The 18,887-nt window shown below is 42.0% G+C and overlaps 1 protein-coding gene across 3 annotated transcripts in view; it reads left to right on the forward strand.

Annotated features, from left to right (window-relative positions):
* The first annotated feature begins 4,383 nt into the window (after positions 1 to 4,383).
* The window catches only part of tie1 (tyrosine kinase with immunoglobulin-like and EGF-like domains 1), a 104,613-nt gene continuing 90,109 nt past the window's right edge, over positions 4,384 to 18,887 (forward strand). For all 3 annotated transcript variants that reach the window (XM_073062776.1, XM_073062777.1, XM_073062778.1), the window contains exon 1: positions 4,384 to 4,679. In XM_073062776.1, the coding sequence (XP_072918877.1) occupies positions 4,631 to 4,679 (49 nt within the window). In that variant the 5' untranslated portion in view covers positions 4,384 to 4,630. The remainder of the gene's footprint in view (positions 4,680 to 18,887) is intronic.

An 18,887-nucleotide genomic window follows, 5' to 3' on the forward strand; every position in this document is an offset into this window, starting at 1 on the left:
TCAGCAGCTAGGTCTCTTATAAGGAAACTGGATGTGATTCAGGCTTAGGTTTTGAGAGTGTGCAGTGGGGCTTTTAAAACGTCACCAGTATCAGCCCTACAGGTAGAATTGGGAGTAATGTGTTTGTAGCTAAGAAGGATGCAATTGATGGCAAACTACAGGGTTAATATTAGGGCTAATTTACAGGGGCACAATGATTCTCACCCCGCAAGAGGAGTGTTGCAGGAGTGCTGGGAGAGTGAGAGGTTTCAGAAGGATAACTTTAGTCAAGTAGGGAATGATATTGCTAAAGAATGTGGAGTGTTTGATCTAAGGATAAGTCCTTCAGTAGTTTATCCAGTTGTAGCTCCATGGAAGATTGTAGACTGGCATTCGTTAGAGGTAAAAAGGAAAGAAAAATATAAAACTGATTTGGTAAGTGCATTAACTATCATGTGATGGAAAAGTATAGTGATTATACTCAGATTTATACAGATGGTGCTAAGGAACCTGAAACAGGAGTGATAGGGTATGGGGTGGCTATACCAGCAAAAGAAATTGGAATCTGCAGAAGAACATCCAATAAGTTAGGAGTGTATACAGTGGAGATGTTGGCAGCGTTGGTTGAGTTGTGATGGGTGGAGAAAGCTAGACTAGTCAAAGTTTTTATATGCTTAGATTCATCCTCAGTTCTAGCAAGCTTAAGGTCTTTTCACTCAAACAACCGGCAAGATGTACTTTATGAAGTCCTTCAGTCAGTCACAAGAGTTGCAAATCAGAGAGGTCAGGTAAAATTTCTATGGGTTCCAACTCATGTAGGAGTGAAGGGGAATGAGAGGGTGGATGAGTTGTCAAAGAGGGCGTTAAAGAAAGAAAATATAGAAATGCACATTTGTATCAGTGAAGTAGAGGCTAAGTGTGTAATCTGGGAAAAAATCATCCAAATGTAACAAGAAAGATGGGACAAAAAGGGGAAAGGGAGGCATTTATATCAAATACAAAAGAGTGTTACAGGTACTAAGGTAGGCAGTGGATACAGAAGAGAGGAAACTGTGGTGGACTAGGTTAAGGCTGGGGCACTGTGCACTAAACAAAACATTGAAAATGACAGGGAAACACCAGACAGGATTGTGTGAGGAATGTCAGGAAGAGGAGTCAGTAGAACATGTAATTCTGAGTTGCAGGAAGTATGGGATACAGAGAGAGATGATGAGAATTAATCTAAGGGAATTGCGGGTGCAGGAATTTACATTAAAAGGGTTACTGAGCATGGGTGAGAGAGCACAGGTCAGGGTACTTTTAGCTTTCCTAAGAGATACAGGGTTTTTTTAATAGAATATGATGGATAAGCAGGAATAGGGTACTGGGATGGCCAAAGAAGTAAGGATAAAGGGTACAAGTGTGTGTGTGTGTGTGTGTGTGTGTGTGTGTGTGTGTGTGTGTGTGTGTGTGTGTGTGTGTGTGTGTGTGTGTGTGTGTGTGTGTGTGTGTGTGTGTGTGTGTGTGTGTGTGTGTGTGTGTGTGTGTGTGTGAATAGGTGAAGGGATTTAGAATGTAAGTCAATCATCTGTTCCATACTCTGGAGCAGAAGGTGGTGGTAATGCACCATTAAGCTGATTGCCAACCGCCGTAAAACTAGAAGAAGAAGAAGGAACAGACAAGTTACAAAAGCGTTTAATTAGAATAAGGGGAATTATGAGGCTATCAGGCAGGAACGTGGAAGCTTAAATTAGGAACAGGTGTTCTCAGAGAAAGGTACAGAAGAAATGTGGCAAATGTTCAGGGGATATTTGTGTGGAGTTCTGCATAAGTACATTCCAATGAGACAGGGAAGTTATGGTAGGGTACAGGAAACATGGTGTACAAAAGCTGTAATAAATCTAGTCAAGAAGAAAAGAAAAGCTTATGAAAGGTTTAGAGAGCTAGGTAATGTTAGAGATCTAGAAGATTATAAGGCTAACAGGACGGAGCTTAAGAAGGAAATAAGAGAGCCAGAAGGGGCCATGAGAAGGCCTTGGCGGACAGGATTAAGGAAAACCCCAAGGAATTCTACAAGTATGTGAAGAGCAAGATGATAAGACATGAAAGAATAGGACCTATCAAGTGTGACACTGGGAAAGTGTGTATGGAACCGGAGGAAATAGCAGAGGTACTTAATGAATACTTCAGTATTCACTATGGAAAAGGATCTTGGTGATTGCAGTGATGACTTGCAGCAAACTGAAAAGCTTGAGCATGTAGATATTAAGAAAGAGGATGTGCTGGAGCTTTTGGAAACCATCAAGTTGGATAAGTTGCCAGGACCGGATGAGATGTACCTTAGGCTACTGTGGGAGGCAAAGGAGGAGATTGCTGAGCCTCTGGTGATGCTCTTTGCATCATCAATGGGGACGGGAGAGGTTCTAGAAGATTGGAGGGTTGTGGATGTTGTTCCCTTATTCAAGAAAGGGAGTAGAGATAGCCCAGGAAATTATAGACCAGTGAGTCTTACTTCAGTGGTTGGTAAGCTGATGGAGAAGATCCTGAGAGGTGGGATTTATGAACATTTGTAGATGTATAATATGATTAGGAATATTCAGCATGGCTTTGTCAAGGGCAGGTCATGCTTTACAAGCCTCATTGAAATTTTTGAGGGTGTGACTAAACACATTGATGAAGGAAGAGCAATAGATGTAGTGTATATGGATTTCAGCAAGACATTTGATAAGGTACCCCATGCAAGGCTTATTGAGAAAGTAAGGAGGCATGGGCTCCAAGGGGACATTGCTTTGTCTCACAGAAGGCAAAGAGTGGTGGTAGATGGTAATATTCTGCACGGAGGTCGGTGACGCTTACTGGGACGCTAACTCTTCACGATTTTTATATATGACCTGAATAAGGAAGTGGAGGGAAATAAGTTTGCTGATGACACAAAGGTTGGGGGTGTTGTGGATAGTGTAATAGGATGTCAGAGGTTGCAGCGGGACATTGATAGGATGCAAAACTGGGCTGAGAAGTGGCAGATGGAGTTCAACCCAGTTAAGTGGTTCATTTTGGTAGGTCAAATATGATGGCAGAATATAGTATTAATGGTAAGACTCTTGGCAGTGTGGAGGATCAGAGGGATCTTGGGGTCTGAGTCCATAGGATGCTCAAAGCAGCTGCACAGGTTTACTCTGTGGTTAAGAAGACATATGGTGTATTGGCCTTCATTAATTGTGGAATTGAATTTAGGAGCTGAGAGGTAATGTTGCAGCTATATAGGACCTTGGTCAGACCTCACTTGGAGTACTGTGCTCATTTCTGGTCGTCTCATTACAGGAAGGATGTGGAAACCACAGAAAGGGTGCAAAGGAGATTTACAAGGATGTTGCCTGGATTGGGGAGTATGCCTTATGAAAACAGGTTGAGTGAACTCAGCCTTTTCTCCTTGGAGCGACGGAGGATGAGAGGTGACCTGATAGAGGTGTACAAGATGAGAGGTATTGATCATGTGGATAGTCAGAGGCTTTTTCCCAGGGCTGAAATGGCTGCCACAAGAGGGCACAGGTTTAAGGTGCTTTGGAGTAGGTGCAGAGGAGATGTCAGGGGTAAGTTTTTACGCAGAGTGGTGAATATGTGGAATGGACTGCCGGCAACGGTGGTGGAGGCGGATACGATAGGGTTTTTTAAGAGACTTTTGAATAGGTACATAGAGCTTAGAAAAATAGAAGGCTATGGGTAAGCCTAGTAATTTCTAAGGTAGGGACATGTTCGGCACAACTTTGTGGGCCGAAAGGCCTGTATTCTGCTGTAGATTTTCTATGTTTCTATGCTCCTAAATGTTGAAATCGAAACCACATCAACCACTTCCACTGGCAGCTGGTTCCACACTCTCTGCATTTACTAAGCGAAGAAGTTGCCCCTTGAATATTTGACCTTTCACCCTTAACCCATGACATCTAGTTCAAGTCTCACCCAACCTTAGTGGGAGGAGCCTGCTTATATTCAATGCTATGCAAGAGCAATAAGGTGAAAATCCTGATGCAATTCAAACTGTTCGTGTTTTGCAGGGTACCTTGGTATCGAGGAGACTGCGATAGCCGGTTTTCAAATAATATCCTGCCTCTGTGGTTGGGCAAGTTAAAAACAGTGTGGAAAAGGAATGGTCTATGGCCAGCGCAACCCTCTCCTTTACTTTCTTGAATTGAGGTCCTATTAATAGACCAATAATTCCGGTTGATGTATAATTTCAAATAGATGTCACATTAAAATTGAGTAATGACTGGGCAATGAGGTGTTTTTTTGACTGTGAAACAATTGTAGAGTTGGGGAGTGGGTATTCCAGTGATGTTCCGGGCGGATCTAATGTGGTTCTCGTGAATCACCCCGATTCATTAGTACAAGTGACGCTTTTCCTCTGTTCTCTCAGTTCAGAAACTTCGGCGAAGAGAAGCAAAGGGGACAACGCAAAAAGTAATCCCCAAAATGGAAATAAATCTCATTGCTAGAGATATCTATCCAAAAGAGACTCGTTGTAACTAGTCTTAATTAAAGTAACTGCTTCGAGGCGAGATTCTTGGGCGGAAAGAGGAAAACTCGGCAATCGGTATTTTGCTGGGATCGCTAGGATTTTTCCATCAGGAATTGATTCAAAACCCCAGGATATTCTTTCGGCATTTTACAACGCAAAATGATTTTGTTCCATCTCTACAGGTTGGCACTTTCCTTTCACATAACGGGTAAGTCTTCCAAAGAGTAAATATATTAGTTTCAATGTTTTTGATGCATTTCAAGCTAAATTATTTTTTCGCATTTTTTGTAAGTAAAGACGGGCTAACTTTATACTTAGAACATATTATTCACAGATGGCTTTAAAGTTCCGGTGGACGGGTTAAAAGGCGGTAGGGTCTCTTGTTCGAGACTCCCGCTATTTGGAGATTAAATATTCCAACAGGTCTGCACGAAGCTGCCACTGCGCGCACAGTCGTCTACCAGTTTATAGCTGCGGAAAACAGAGGGTGCAAAGTTTTAGAGAGACGTTGTTAGGAAGTATTTCTTCTAGAGAAAACAAAAATAGGAGGCTGTGCCGGCGAGTTTTGTTTGTTTTCACTGTTAGTTTAGTAATTATGAAGTATATTTTTAAAGACGGCCAGAATACAGGTACCACAGAGAAATGCCCCCTCTATAGGTGACTACTCAGTGGTGCAGGCACAGTAGGAAGTGTGCTCTCGGGCAATTTTCATTTCCTAATCTCTGTCCTGAGGTACATAAACCACTGGGGTAACGTTGGCACACTAATTTAATTGAGTATGCCTGCTAATTAAGGCAACAGATGGTCATTCAGAGCAAATCTGACCAAAGGGTCCACTTAGAGAAAATAAATTAGGAAAAGCTATTAGTAATAAAAATGCTCCCCATTGACAACTAAGCAATCGGGATTTTGCTGGAAACAACACTACATTGGCAACGGCATCGGTGCCGCTTCATGCACCCATGCTAAACTTGTCAATTTCATCAACTTTGCCTCCAGCTTCCACCCTGCCCTTAAATTCACCTGGTCCATTTCTGACACCTCTCTCCCCTTACTGGATCTCTCTGTCTCCATCTCTGAAGACAAACTGTTGACCAACATCTTTTATAAACCTACCAGTTCCCACAATTATCTTGACCATATCTCTTCCCACTTCTGTAAAACTCCTACCCCCTTTTCTCAGTTCTCTAATCTTTGCCACATCTGTTCCTGTGTGGTTTCCCTTTCCAGGACATGAGAGATGTCCTCTTTCCACAAAGAACTGGATTTCCCTTCAAACATCATTGATGCTGCCCTAACCCGTATCTTCTCCATTTTTTAGACATCCATATTCACCCCATCTTCCCACTGCCTTAACAGCAATTGAGTTCCCCTTGTCCATTTCCTACCATCCACGAGCCTCATCATTCTCTGCAACTTCTGCCAGCTCCAAATGGATCCTACCACCAAACGTATCTTTATCTCCACCCATCTCTCCACTTTCCGCAAGGATTGCCCCCTCCCTGTTTCCCTTGTCCATTTGTCTCTCTCACTAATCTTCCTCCTGGCATTTATCCCTGCAAATGGCCAAAGTGCTTCACCAGCCCGTTCACCTTTCCCTCACCTATGTTCAGGACCCCAAACAGTCCTTCACGGTGAGGTCAAACTTCACCTGCGAATCTATTGTGTCCAGTGTGGCTTCCTCTACTTTGGTGAGATCTGTCATAAATTGGGGACCACTTTGTAGAGCACTTCTGCTCATCCACCAAAAGTGGAACTTCCCTGTGTCCAAACATTTTAATTCCAGTTCCCATTCCCATTCTGATATGTCAGCCCATAGATCCCTCTTGTGCCATCATGAGTCCACACTCAGGGAGGAAGAGCAACACCTTATATTCCATCTGGGTAGCCTCACATCTAATGGCATGAATATCATTTTCACCTTCTGGTTTTAAAACAAAATCTCTTCCCCTTTCCCTCTTCTTCTATTCTCCACTCTGGCCTCTTACCTCTTCACACCTGCCTATCACCTCCCTTGGGTCCCCTCCTCCTTCCCTTTCTCCTGTAGCTCACTCTCCTCTCCTTTCAGATTCCTTCCTCTTCAGCCCTTTGCCTTTCCTTCCCAACTGGCTTCACCTATCACTTTCTAGCTATCCTCCTTGCCCTCCCCTCACCTTTTTATTCTGGAGTCTTCCCCCTTCCTTTCCGGTTCTGAAGAAGAGTCTTGGCCTGAAACTCGACTGTTTGATCTTTTCCATAGGTGTTGCCTGACCTGCTGAGTTCCTCCAGCGTTTTGTGTGTGTTGCTTTGGATCTCCAGCATCTGCAGGATTCCTCATGTTTATAATTAGTAGTTAACTCAGAAACCATAGTACAGGGAACCTTGGCCAATAGCTCCACACTATGTTCCTTTCTCTACACCCTTCTCGTACTTCAGATTTCATTCATCCTACCCTAGGTGTGGTCACTGTGGACATATTTTGCCCACCGTCTTTCAGCTGACTATAGCAGCACTTATGTCCTTCAGTCTCTCCTCGTATCTGCCTAAATCACAGAACTCCAAGTAACAGTGAGAGGAACAGTTCAGATTCTGGAAATTGAAATAAAAGCAGAAAAAGTTCAGCAGATCAGGCAGCATCTGTGGCAAGAGAAACAGAGTTATTACTTCAGGTCTGAGATCCTTTATCAGACCTTACTTTCTTCCGATTCCGCTCGCCTCTCTGCAACATGTTCCCCTTGTAACATCTCCCCCATTTTGTTGAAAGATCATTGACTTGAAACATTATCCTTGCTTCCCTTTTCACAAATGCTACCTGACCTGCAGAGTCAGGGTGTGGTCTTGCACCATTGCTTTTGGCATGACCATACCATGACTTGAATGAGGTTGAGAAGAATAATAAATCACCCAAGATGGAATGGAGCAGCAGACACAATGGGCCGAATAACCTATTTTTGCACTTGTGTATTATGGTCTTATGGCTGTTAAGATCACAAGGTGATCTGGATGGACAGGTGCACAATTATCATTTATCATTCCTGACTAGCTTGGAGTTATAGAGCCTCTTAAAGCTACTTTTTGACTAATTTTGATGAGACTAGAACTTGAGGTCATGGATTAAGGGTGAAAGGTGGAATATTTAAGAGGATGGTGGGGGGGGGTGGCATTTCTTCAAACAGAAGGTTATGAAAATGTGGAATGAGCTGCCAGCGGGTTCAATTTCAGCATTTAACCGAAGTTTGGATAAGAATCAGAATCATGGTTTATTATCACCATCATGCGTCGTGAAATTTGTTAACTTAGCAGCAGCAGTTCAACACAATGCATAATATAGAAGAAAAAAATTAATAAGTACATCAATTACAGTATATGTATATTGAATAGATTAAAAATCATGCAAAAAACAGAAATAATATTTATTTAAAAAGTAAGGTAGTGTTCAAGGGTTCAATGTCCATTTAGGAATCGGATGGCAGAGGGGAAGAAGCTGTTCCTGAATCGCTGAGTGCGTGCCTTCAGGCTTCTGTACCGCCTACCTAATGGTAACAGTGAGAAAAGGGCATGCCCTGGGTGCTGGAGGTGCTTAATAATGGACACTGCCCTTCTGAGACACCGCTCCTTGAAAATGTCCTGGGTACTTTGTAGGCTAGTACCCAAGATGGAGCTGACTAAATTTACAACCTTCTGCAGCTTTTTTTGGTCCTATGCAGTAGCCCCTCCATACCAGACAGTGACGTAGCCTGTCAGAATGCTCTCCATGGTACATCTACAGTTTTTGATTGTATTTGTTGACACACCAAATCTCTTCAAACTCCTAATGAAATATAGCCTCCTTTATAACTACATCAGTATGTTGGGACCAGGTTAGGTCCTCAGAAATCTTGACACCCAGGAACTTGAAACTGCTCACTCTCTCCATTTCTGAGCCCTCTATGAGGATTGGTATGTGCTCCTTCATCTTGCCCTTCCTAAAGTCCACAATCAGCTCTTTCATCTTACTGATGTTGAGTGCCAGGTTGTTGGTGCAAAACCATTCCACTAGTCGGCATATCTCACTTCTGTACCCCCTCTCGTCACCATCTGAGATTCTACCCACAATGGTTATATCATTAGTAAATTTATAGATGGTATTTGAGCTATGCCTAGCCACACAGTCATGGGTATATGGAGAGTAGAGCAGTGGGCTAAGCACACACCCCTAAGGTGCACCAGTGTTGAACATCAGCAAGGAGATGGATGGAAGGTGTATGGAGGGCTATGATCCAGATGCAGGTAGATGGAACTAGGCAGAGTAATAGTTCTGCTCAACAAGTCCGTGGTGAGATTACACGTAAGGTGTTGTTTATAGTTGAGTTCTGCATGACTGGGGAAGGGCCTATTTGCCTGGGAAAAACACTAGATTGATTCCATCATTGAGGGGTAGTACAAAAGGGGGAAGCCATTCCTGGTCAACCTAAAGCATCAAGCATCGTTTCCCACCAAAAATGCTGCTCCCACTGAGTTTTGTCTTTTTTTGTTTCTTTTTCCAGTGGTTTGTTTTTGAGCTGGAGCAGGGGTAATATTGATATTCAGAAGAATGAGAGCTGGTTTTCTTTTTACACATCCAAGATTCTGGGAGAAATTTACAGGGTAGCGTCTGAAAGATTGCTACCTCGTTTAGAGATGATAGAATCAAGGGAGACAGCCTTGAAAGGAGGATTGATGATTGAGATAAGGGAAAATTTTATTTAAGCAAACTGGTATACATCTTTGCAATGCTCTTTATCGAAATCTGTGGGTGCCCAAGTCACTGAGTTTATTCAAGTGTAATAGAGAATTGACTGATGAATGCTGAGAGATCCGAAGATGTAGGGATGGAGTTATAGAAGACAAAAATATCTCAAGTCAAGTTCAAATTTATTGTCGTTCAACCATATACATGTATACCGCCAAATGAAACCATCTTTCTTTAGACCAGGGTGCACAACACATTACATATGTATTACAAATTTATTTCTTGTATGTATAGTTTGATTCAAAAACAGGTAACTAAACAAGGAATTCATAAGTCAAGACAAAAATGGGAAACTGATTTGAATATTAAAATTGAAGAAACAAATTGGTCAAGACTATGTCTTGACAGTATGACAAATACAACAAATGTCCAGCTAAGACTAGTGCAATATAATTTTTTACATCAATTATATATTACATCACAAAAAATAAATAAATTAAACCCAAATTTATCTGATCAATGCTTCTGATGTAATCAAGAAATTGGTACTATTTTACACTCTACTTGGTCTTGTTTTAAAATTCAACCTTTTTGGACAAATTTAAGAGTTTTACTGGAACAAATTATTGGAATACAACTTCCACATAATCCAACATTATTTTTACTAGGCGATATTGAAGGGATAAAATTGAAATCCAAATTGAATAAATATCAGAAAGAATTCATAAAAATTGCATTGGCAGTAGCCCAAAAGGCTATTGCAGTTACTTGGAAATCGGATTCAAACTTAAGTATAGATCATTGGAAGAATGAAATTTTTAGCTGCATTCCACTTGAAAAAATTACTTATAATTTAAGAGATAAATATGAAATATTTCTGAAAATTTGGCACCTTTATTTACAAAAGATAGGATTAAATATATAGGTGCTCCAAAGTTAAAATTATTGGTTATCTGGGGAAAGAAATAAATATACATATTAAAGCTTTTATGAACTCCATGGAGCATGTGGGGATCTTCCGATATCCAGGCATTCTTTCTTTTTTTTTCTTTCTTTCTTTCTTTTTTCTCTTTTTTTTTCTATAGGGATATGTTGGGGGGAAGGGTTAAGGGGAGGGGGGAAGGGTGAAAATTCAATTAAAAAAATTATTTTAAAAAAAGAAATTAAAGCACATGATTAGCTGTGATCTTAATCAATGGCACAGCAAGCCGCATAGAGGTGGGGTGTAAGGGACATCAACTTCTATTATATAAAAAAAAGTTAATGAAACAGGTTATCATAAAACATTTGTATCCTATTTAAGATGCTGACATTTCCAAAGGTTACATAAAAGCTGAAGGGTTGGTGATTCCAGCCATTTTGCCATTCTATATTACATCATGTCCTCCACACTTGGCATTGCGGCAGTTTGAAAGGTCGAACTTGAAGGCAGAATAAAGGGTTAAAGACAGAATTATTAACAGTGTGAGGAACAGCAAGATCTTAGGGTCCATAGCCAAGATCTCTCAAAAGTGCAACTCAAGTTGATAGAGTGGTTAAGGCGATATGGTCTCATCATATGGCACATTATCAGTCAGAGGATCGAATTCAAGAACTATGAGGTAATGTTGCAGCTTTATAAAACTCTGGTTAGACCACATTTGAAGTATAGTGTTCAGTTCTGGTGGCTCATCATGGGAAGGATGTGGAAGCTTTAGAGGGGAAATTTACTAGAATGCAGTAATGTTCTATGTTCTAACACCCAAAAGGATTTTCAGACATTGCTTTTTAGGTCTAGGGAGTTACGTCATCTGCTGCATATTCTGAGCCATGTCAATGAATTAATCTGCAGCAATGCTTGAATCAAAAGCCCTCAAAACACTTGTTAAAATGTTTTTTCAAAACCTTTTCCTGAAGCTCTTCAGTACTGTAGACCACACTATAATGGTCCAAAAGTATGCTATTTCAATGTGTCTGCCTCTGAGCAATTCCTTCCACATTATTCAGTTACTTATATTGATATTTTGATAATAACTCAATTATATAGTGTAACACACAAAATGTTGGAGGAACTCAGCAGGTCAAGCAACATCTATGGAAATAAATAAACAATCCGCATTTCAGCCTGAGACCCTTCTTCAGGACTGGAAAGGAAAGGGGGGAAGATTTCAGAATAAAAAGATGGGGGGAATGGAAGAAGATAGCTAGGAGATGATGGGTGCAACCAGGTGGGTTAGAAAGATAAAGGGCTGAAGAAGAAGGAATCTGGTAGGAGAGGAGAGTGAACCATAGGAGAAAGGGAAGGAGGAGAGGACCCACAGAGATGTGATAGGGTCAGAGGTCAAAGTGGGGAATAGAAGAAAAAGGGAGTGGGAGGGAATTTTTTAATATCAGAAGGAAATATTGATATTCATGCCATCAAGTCAGGAGACTATGTTGATTTTATATTATAGGTATTGTAAAAAAAACATTTGTGTTGCATATACTCAATACACTTAATTAAGACCACATCCAGAGTACTTTTCACAGTCATGTTCCCCTCACCAAGGCAACTTGTCTTAAATAGTTTCAGTGAAGATTCAGTCTGTTGGATAACTTTATTTTTAATGGGAAAGAACTGTGTGCCTGACATTTAAAGTTTAGAGTAAGGTGTGATTTATTTAAAATCTACAAATTTTTACAGGAACAAAGAACAAACTGCTGGAGGAACTCAACAGGTCAGGCAGCATCTGTGAAGCAAAATGAACAGTCAATGAAGAATCCAGATGAAGGGTCTCGAGCTGAAATGTAGACTGTCCCTCTACAGATGCTGCTTGGGCTGCTGATGTCTTCCAGCAGGACGCCATCACTTCAGATTCCAGCATCTGCAGTCTCCTCTGTCTCCACATTTTTGTCAGCTTGTGAGAGAATGCTGAGTCGACTTCTTCTGGATAGAGTCTAGAACTAAACAAAAGCACCTGGAATCAAAGTCTCAGGATAAGATACAAATTGTTTCAGATGCAAAGTTTCAAATTTAAAGAAATTTTCCAGCATGACTATGGATGTCCAACATGGATATTGATTTAAAATTATGATGAGGAATTTCTTCAGCCGGATGCTGATGCAGCCAGAGCATTCTGACAAGCTGCATCACTATCTGGTATGGGGGGGCGTGGGGGGGGTTGCTACTGTACAAGATTGAATGAAGCTGCAAAGGGTTGTGAATTTAGCCACCTCCATCTTGGATACTAGCTTACAAAGTACCCAGGACATCTTCAAGGAGTGGTGCCTCAGAAAGTGGTGCCCATTATTAAGGACCTCCAGCACCCAGGGCATGCCCCTTTCTCACTGTTACCATCAGGTAGGAGGTACAGAAGCCTGAAGGCACACACTCAGTGATTCAGGAACAGCTTCTTCCCCTCTGCCATCCGTTTCCTAAATGGACATTACCTCACTTTTTTAATATATATTTCTGTTTTTTAACACTATTTTAATCTATTCAATATACATATACTTTAATTGATTTAATTATTATTATCATTTTATTCTTCTTCCATATTATGTATTGCATTGAACTGCTGCTGCTAAGTTAACAAATTTCACGTCACATGTCGGTGATAATAAACCTGATTCTGACTCTGATGAATCCATGGAATTCTTTGTCACAGAGGTAAAATCATTGTATGTGCTTAAGGCAGGGATTAATAAGTTCTTGACTGGTAATATGATTAAGAGTTATAGGGAGAAGGTAGGAGAATGCGGCTGGAAAAAAAATCAGCCTGATTGAATGTCAGAGCTGACTCTGGCAGAATTCTGCTCCTTTATCTTACAGTCTCATTGAGTATAGCAGAGTGAGCACTTGAGTCGAGTATAACGTTCTCCAAAGCAGATGGGTCAAATCCCTTATCGGAGAACACCTGTGCGTGACTCTGTTTAATAACCATATAACCATATAACAATCACAGCACGGAAACAGGCCATTCCAGCCCTCCTAGTCCGTGCCGAACTCTTAGTCCCACCTACCCGCACTCAGCCCATAACCCTCCACTCCTTTCCTGTCCATATACCTATCCAATTTTACCTTAAATGACACAACTGAACTGGCCTCTACTACTTCTACAGGAAGCTCATTCCACACAGCTATTACTCTCTGAGTAAAGAAATACCCCCTCGTGTTTCCCTTAAACTTTTGCCCCCTAACTCTCAAATCATGTCCTCTCGTTTGAATCTCCCCTACTCTCAATGGAAACAGCCTATTCACGTCAACTCTATCTATCCCTCTCAAAATTTTAAATACCTCGATCAAATCCCCCCTCAACCTTCTGCGCTCCAATGAATAGAGACCTAACTTGTTCAACCTTTCTCTGTAACTTAAGTGCTGAAACCCAGGTAACATCCTAGTAAATCATCTCTGCACTCTCTCTAATTTATTGATATCTTTCCTATAATTCGGTGACCAGAACTGTACACAATATTCCAAATTTGGCCTTACCAATGCCTTGTACAATTTTAACATTACATCCCAACTTCTGTACTCAATGCTCTGATTTATAAAGGCCAGCGTTCCAAAAGCCTTCTTCACCACCCTATCTACATGAGACTCCACCTTCAGGGAACTATGCACTGTTATTCCTAGATCTCTCTGTTCCACTGCATTCCTCAATGCCCTACCATTTGCCCTGTATGTTCTATTCGGATTATGTAGAGAAGATTGTGACTTCATTGACGGAATTGATAGTTTTGTGGCCAAGTTTGCAAATGATGCGAAGTTAGGGGAAGGTGTAGTTGATATTGAGAAAGCAGGGAGACTGCAGAAGGACAGATAGACGGGGAGAAGGGACAAAGAAGTGGCAGATGGAATATAGTGTTTTACTCAGTGAGTGGTGAGTGTGTGGAATGGGCTGCCGGCAACGATGGTGGAGGTGGATGCGATAGGGTCTATTTGTATTTATGATAATGTAGAGAGGCCGATGCATGGTCAGTCACCACACAGTCCTTGACAGAGCGGGGTCAAGGTCCAGTGGCATGGAATGCAAGATGACTCAGAACTCTTCACTGCTGAAGCCTTCTGCCTTCACTGCCGTTGTGATATGTCATCATCTTCTGCCTACAACCAATAGATCTTAAGGCCATTCAATAACATGACATGAATATCTTGTAGTTTGCCCAAGATCAAATTGCATGGAGTAAGTTTGATGGGATGAAAAGTCTAATCCTGCTCTTTTACTGTGTGTCCTTGATTTAATCCTGGAACTTCAACCACTGCAGTGTCTGCCTGATAAAGGACAAATGATGTTAGCACTGTGGCACTTTAAATATAGAATATTGTTTTCACTTTGTGTACAGATGAATGCTGTTAAAGTTAAAAGAAATGTGGTCCATTGTGGAGTGCCAAATATTTTTGAGATCTAAAAGAAATATAGACAATAGACAGTAGGTGCAGGAGTAGGCCATTCGGCCCTTCTAGCCAGCACCACCATTCACTGTGATCATGGCTGATCATACCCCGTTCCTGCCCTCTCCCCATATCCCTTGACCCCGCTATCTATAAGAGCTCTATCTAACTCTCTCTTGAATGCATCCAGAGACTTGGCCTCCACTGCCTTCTGGGGCAGAGCATTCCACATATCCACCACTCTCTGGGTGAAAAAGTTTTTCCGCATCTCTGTTCTAAATGGCCTACCCCTTATTCTTAAACTGTGGCCTCTAGTTCTGGACTCACCCATCAGCGGGAACATGCTTCCTGCCTCCAGCGTGTCCAATCCCTTAATAATCTTATATGTCTCAATCAGATCCCCTCTCATCCTTCTAAATTCCAGTGTATACAAGCCCAGTCGCTCCAATCTTTCAACATATGACAGTCCCGCCATTCTGGGAATTAACCTTGTGAACCTACGCTGCACTCCCTCAATAGCAAGAATGTCCTTCCTCAAATTTGGAGACCAAAACTGCACACAGTACTCCAGGTGGGGTCTCACCAGGGCCCTGTACAGCTGCAGAAGGACCTCTTTGCTCCTATACTCAATTCTTCCTCTTGATATAAAGGCCAGCATGCCATTAGCTTTCTTCACTGCCTGAATGTATATACATTTCACTTTGTAATTAGTGTTCACAATTTTTGTTATATAATCCAGATCAATGTTTAAAGTGCTCAGAGAAGATCACATTTGGGAGCTTGGTATTACAAACGTTTGTAAATTGAGAGGACAGGTAGGTAGGCAGAGGAGGTGGGGTGGCTCTGTTGGTTTAAAAAAATGAAATCAAATCCTTAGAAAGAGGAGACATAGGATTGGAAGGCCTCTGACGAGATGCTGCACAAGAGGCTGACTGCATAACAAGATAAAAGGCTATGTTATTGCAGTAAAGTTACTAACATGACAGAAAATTGTATGACTGGCAGGGGGCAAAGTGTGGGGACTAAAGGGGACTTTTTCTGGTTGGCTGCTGGTGAATAGTTTTGTGCCACAGGAGTCAGTGTTGGGTCTGCTTCTTTTCTCTCTACACGTTAATGACTTCATTGACGGAATTGATAGTTTTGTGGCCAAGTTTGCAAATGATGCGAAGATAGGGGAAAGTGTAGTTGATATTGAGAAAGCAGGGAGACTGCAGAAGGACAGATAGACGGGGAGAAGGGACAAAGAAGTGGCAGATGGAATATAGTGTTTTACTCAGAGAGTGGTGAGTGCGTGGAATGGGCTGCCAGCAACGGTGGTGGAGGCGGATGCGATAGGGTCTTTTTAGAGACTTTTAGATAGGTACATAGAGCTTAGTAAATTAGAGGGCTATAGGTAAGCCTAGTAATATCTAAGGTAGGGACGTGTTCAGCACAACTTTGTGGGCCAAAGGGCCTGTATTGTGCTGTCGGTTTTCTAAGATTTTATAAAAACGGTTCCCTTGACCCACTGAATCTGTGCTGACCATCAAACGCCTAACTACACTAATTCCACATTAATCCCATTTTATTCTCCCAAATTCCTATCAACTCCCATATGCTCCCACTCACTTGGGGCAATGTACCAAATAACCTACCAATCCACATGTATTTGGAAGGTAGGTGGAAAGTGGAGCACCTGGAGGGAGAGTAGTCAAACTCAACACAGCCAGCAACAAAGGCCAGGATTGAACCCGGATCACTAGGTGCAAATCTACATACAAGTATTGCAACAACAGTCAGGTCCCCTCCTTCCCTAGCCAACAGCTTACCAAATGTAAAACAAAAACAGTCCGTTTCCAGCTAATTCTGGGCAAGTGAGATCCAGGGGAAGTGTTTGAGGTAAGTAAATTGAGAATATTTAAAAGGTACTCAGACAGCTACATGAATAGCTAAGGCTCAGAGGATTATGAGCCTAATGTGAACAAACGGGACTAGCTTAGAAGGGTCAGGATGGACCATTTGGGCCAAAGGGCCTGTTTCCATGCTGTATAACACATCCAGTTGCTGATATTCTTACCCCATATTGAATTTCACTTTCCCCTTACAAATGCTTTAAGTCAGGGGTGTCAAACTCATTTTAGGTCACGGGCCGGATTGAGCAAAATGCAGCTTCATGCGGGCCAGATCAGTCGGACGCGTGTGAACACAGCTTTTGTTGCCTCCGTTTTTTCAGCCTGCTCTCATGTGTCTCAGTTTCTGCTATAACTACAAAGTGTTTCACTTTACAAATTCCGTTTCTTATGAAGAAGACTGCCGAGCAAGACTGCCGAATAAACACTAAAAACCCTGAAAACCTGAATAAACTCAGCATTAGCCATATCATACGCCATAGGCGCTTCGATTACTGGGGCCAGCTTTCATAGTAATTAGATAATGTCTTGCGGGCCAAAGATAATTCCACTGCGGGCCAGATTTGGCCCACGGGCCTTGAGTTTGACATATATGCTTTAAGTGGTTGGGACTTCTAAATTAGATAGGTAACCGAGGGGTGGCCTTATAAAGTTTTGAGGGGCAGAATCTTTACCACAGGTCAGGGGAGACCAGAACCAGAGGACATGGTTTTAAAGTAATGGGGGGGAAATTTAAAAGAGATCTGGGAGGCAGAGTTTTAACACAGAGATGAGGGCGACTATCTGGAATGAGCTGTTGGTTGAGATGGAGGAGGCAGGTACAGTTACAACCTTTAAAAGATATTTGGGTAGGATAGAGGGATATGAGCCTAATGCAGGCAAATTGGATTAGTGTAGATAGGCATCATAGTTGGCATGAACAAAGTGGGTCAAAAAAGCACATCTCTGAGCTGTATGGTTCTATAATAGCTATTGAAGACTCATGTACCTCTTCATCCTTCTTCCTGTCATAATGTACAAGGATGTTGCCTGGATTGGGGAGCATGCCTTATGAGAATAGGTTGAGTGAACTCGGCCATTTCTCTTTGGAGCAACAGAGGATGAGAGGTGACCTGATAAAGGTGTACAAGATGATGAGAGTCATTGATCATGTGGATAGTCAGAGGCTTTTTCCCAGGGCTGAAGTGGCTAGCACGAGAGGGCACAGTTTTAAGATGCTTGGAAGTAAGTACAGAGGAGATGTCAGGGGTAAGTTTATTACACAGTGCGTGGTGAGAGCATGGAATGGGCAAACACGAGGAAATCTGCTGATGCTGGAAATTCAAGCAACACACATAAAAGGCTGGTGGAACACAGCAAGCCAGGCAGCATCTATAGAAAGAAGTACAGTCGACATTTCAGGCCGAGACCCTTCGTCATGGAATGAGCTGCTGGCGACAGTGGTGGAGGCAGAAACGGTAGGGTCTTTTAAGAGACTCCTGGAAAGGTACATAGAGCTTAGAAAAATAGAGGGGTATGGGTAACCCTAGGTAATTTCTAAGGTAAGGACATGTTCAGCACAGCTTTTTGGGCCAAAGGGCCTGTAATGTGCTGTAGGTTTTCTATGTTTCTATAATGACTCCTCTCACCATCACTTATTGACTCCTATTCCACTGACCACTCCCCATCACTCTGGCCTTGAATACCCATAGGATCAACCTTTTATGCTCTTTCTTGTCATTTTTTGCTGCTCTCATTGAAAAGCCAACTTTTTGCACTACAGCATTAAAAAAACCATCATTTCATATCGTTTACCTGAATTATCCTGAAGCAAGGGGGCTCTTATAAGGAGCTACTGGGAGCCCATGTAAATGTGCAAACAACAAATTAACAGAGGAACTCAGTGGGACAGGCACCATTTGCAGAGGGAAGTGGTATGTCGACTCTTCCCTCAAGGTCAAGCCTCTTCATCTGGGGTTGCTTCTCCACAGCTGCTGCCCAACTCGCTGAGTACTCCAGCAGTTCGCTTTTTGCTCCAGGTTCTAGGATCCGTAGTCTCCTGTAACTGTAGCTGTGTACGTACCTAGGACGTGTGTGGGATGGGGAGGGTGAACAGAATACTCATTCAGCCAACACCAAATCAATCCCTCCTTTTTACAACTACTGTTCTCCCTCGGGAAGTCGGACCCAACCCTAGGATTTACCTAGGAATCAGAAGTGTGAAGTTAAAATTCCCTGCTCGTGGGAGTTCAGGTGGAATCCACAGTTTGTTACTTACTAAATATGTGAAGCCTGGAGCCAAATATCCAGTGGATCCGGCAAGTTCAGTGATTGTTTCTGTCGACGCAAACTGATTATGAGGCATTTTTTTTGTCCCAAACTGTGACGGAGGGCAAAAGGGAAGCAGAAAGAAGTAACTAGGCCAAAAGTAACTCACAATAGATATCTTACTCTGGGCAGAATGGAAAGAGAGAACAAAAAAAAACAATGTTGGAAATCAAGATG

The sequence above is a fragment of the Hemitrygon akajei genome, chromosome 12, assembly GCF_048418815.1.
Source record: "Hemitrygon akajei chromosome 12, sHemAka1.3, whole genome shotgun sequence".
Classification (NCBI taxonomy): Eukaryota; Metazoa; Chordata; class Chondrichthyes; order Myliobatiformes; family Dasyatidae; genus Hemitrygon; species Hemitrygon akajei.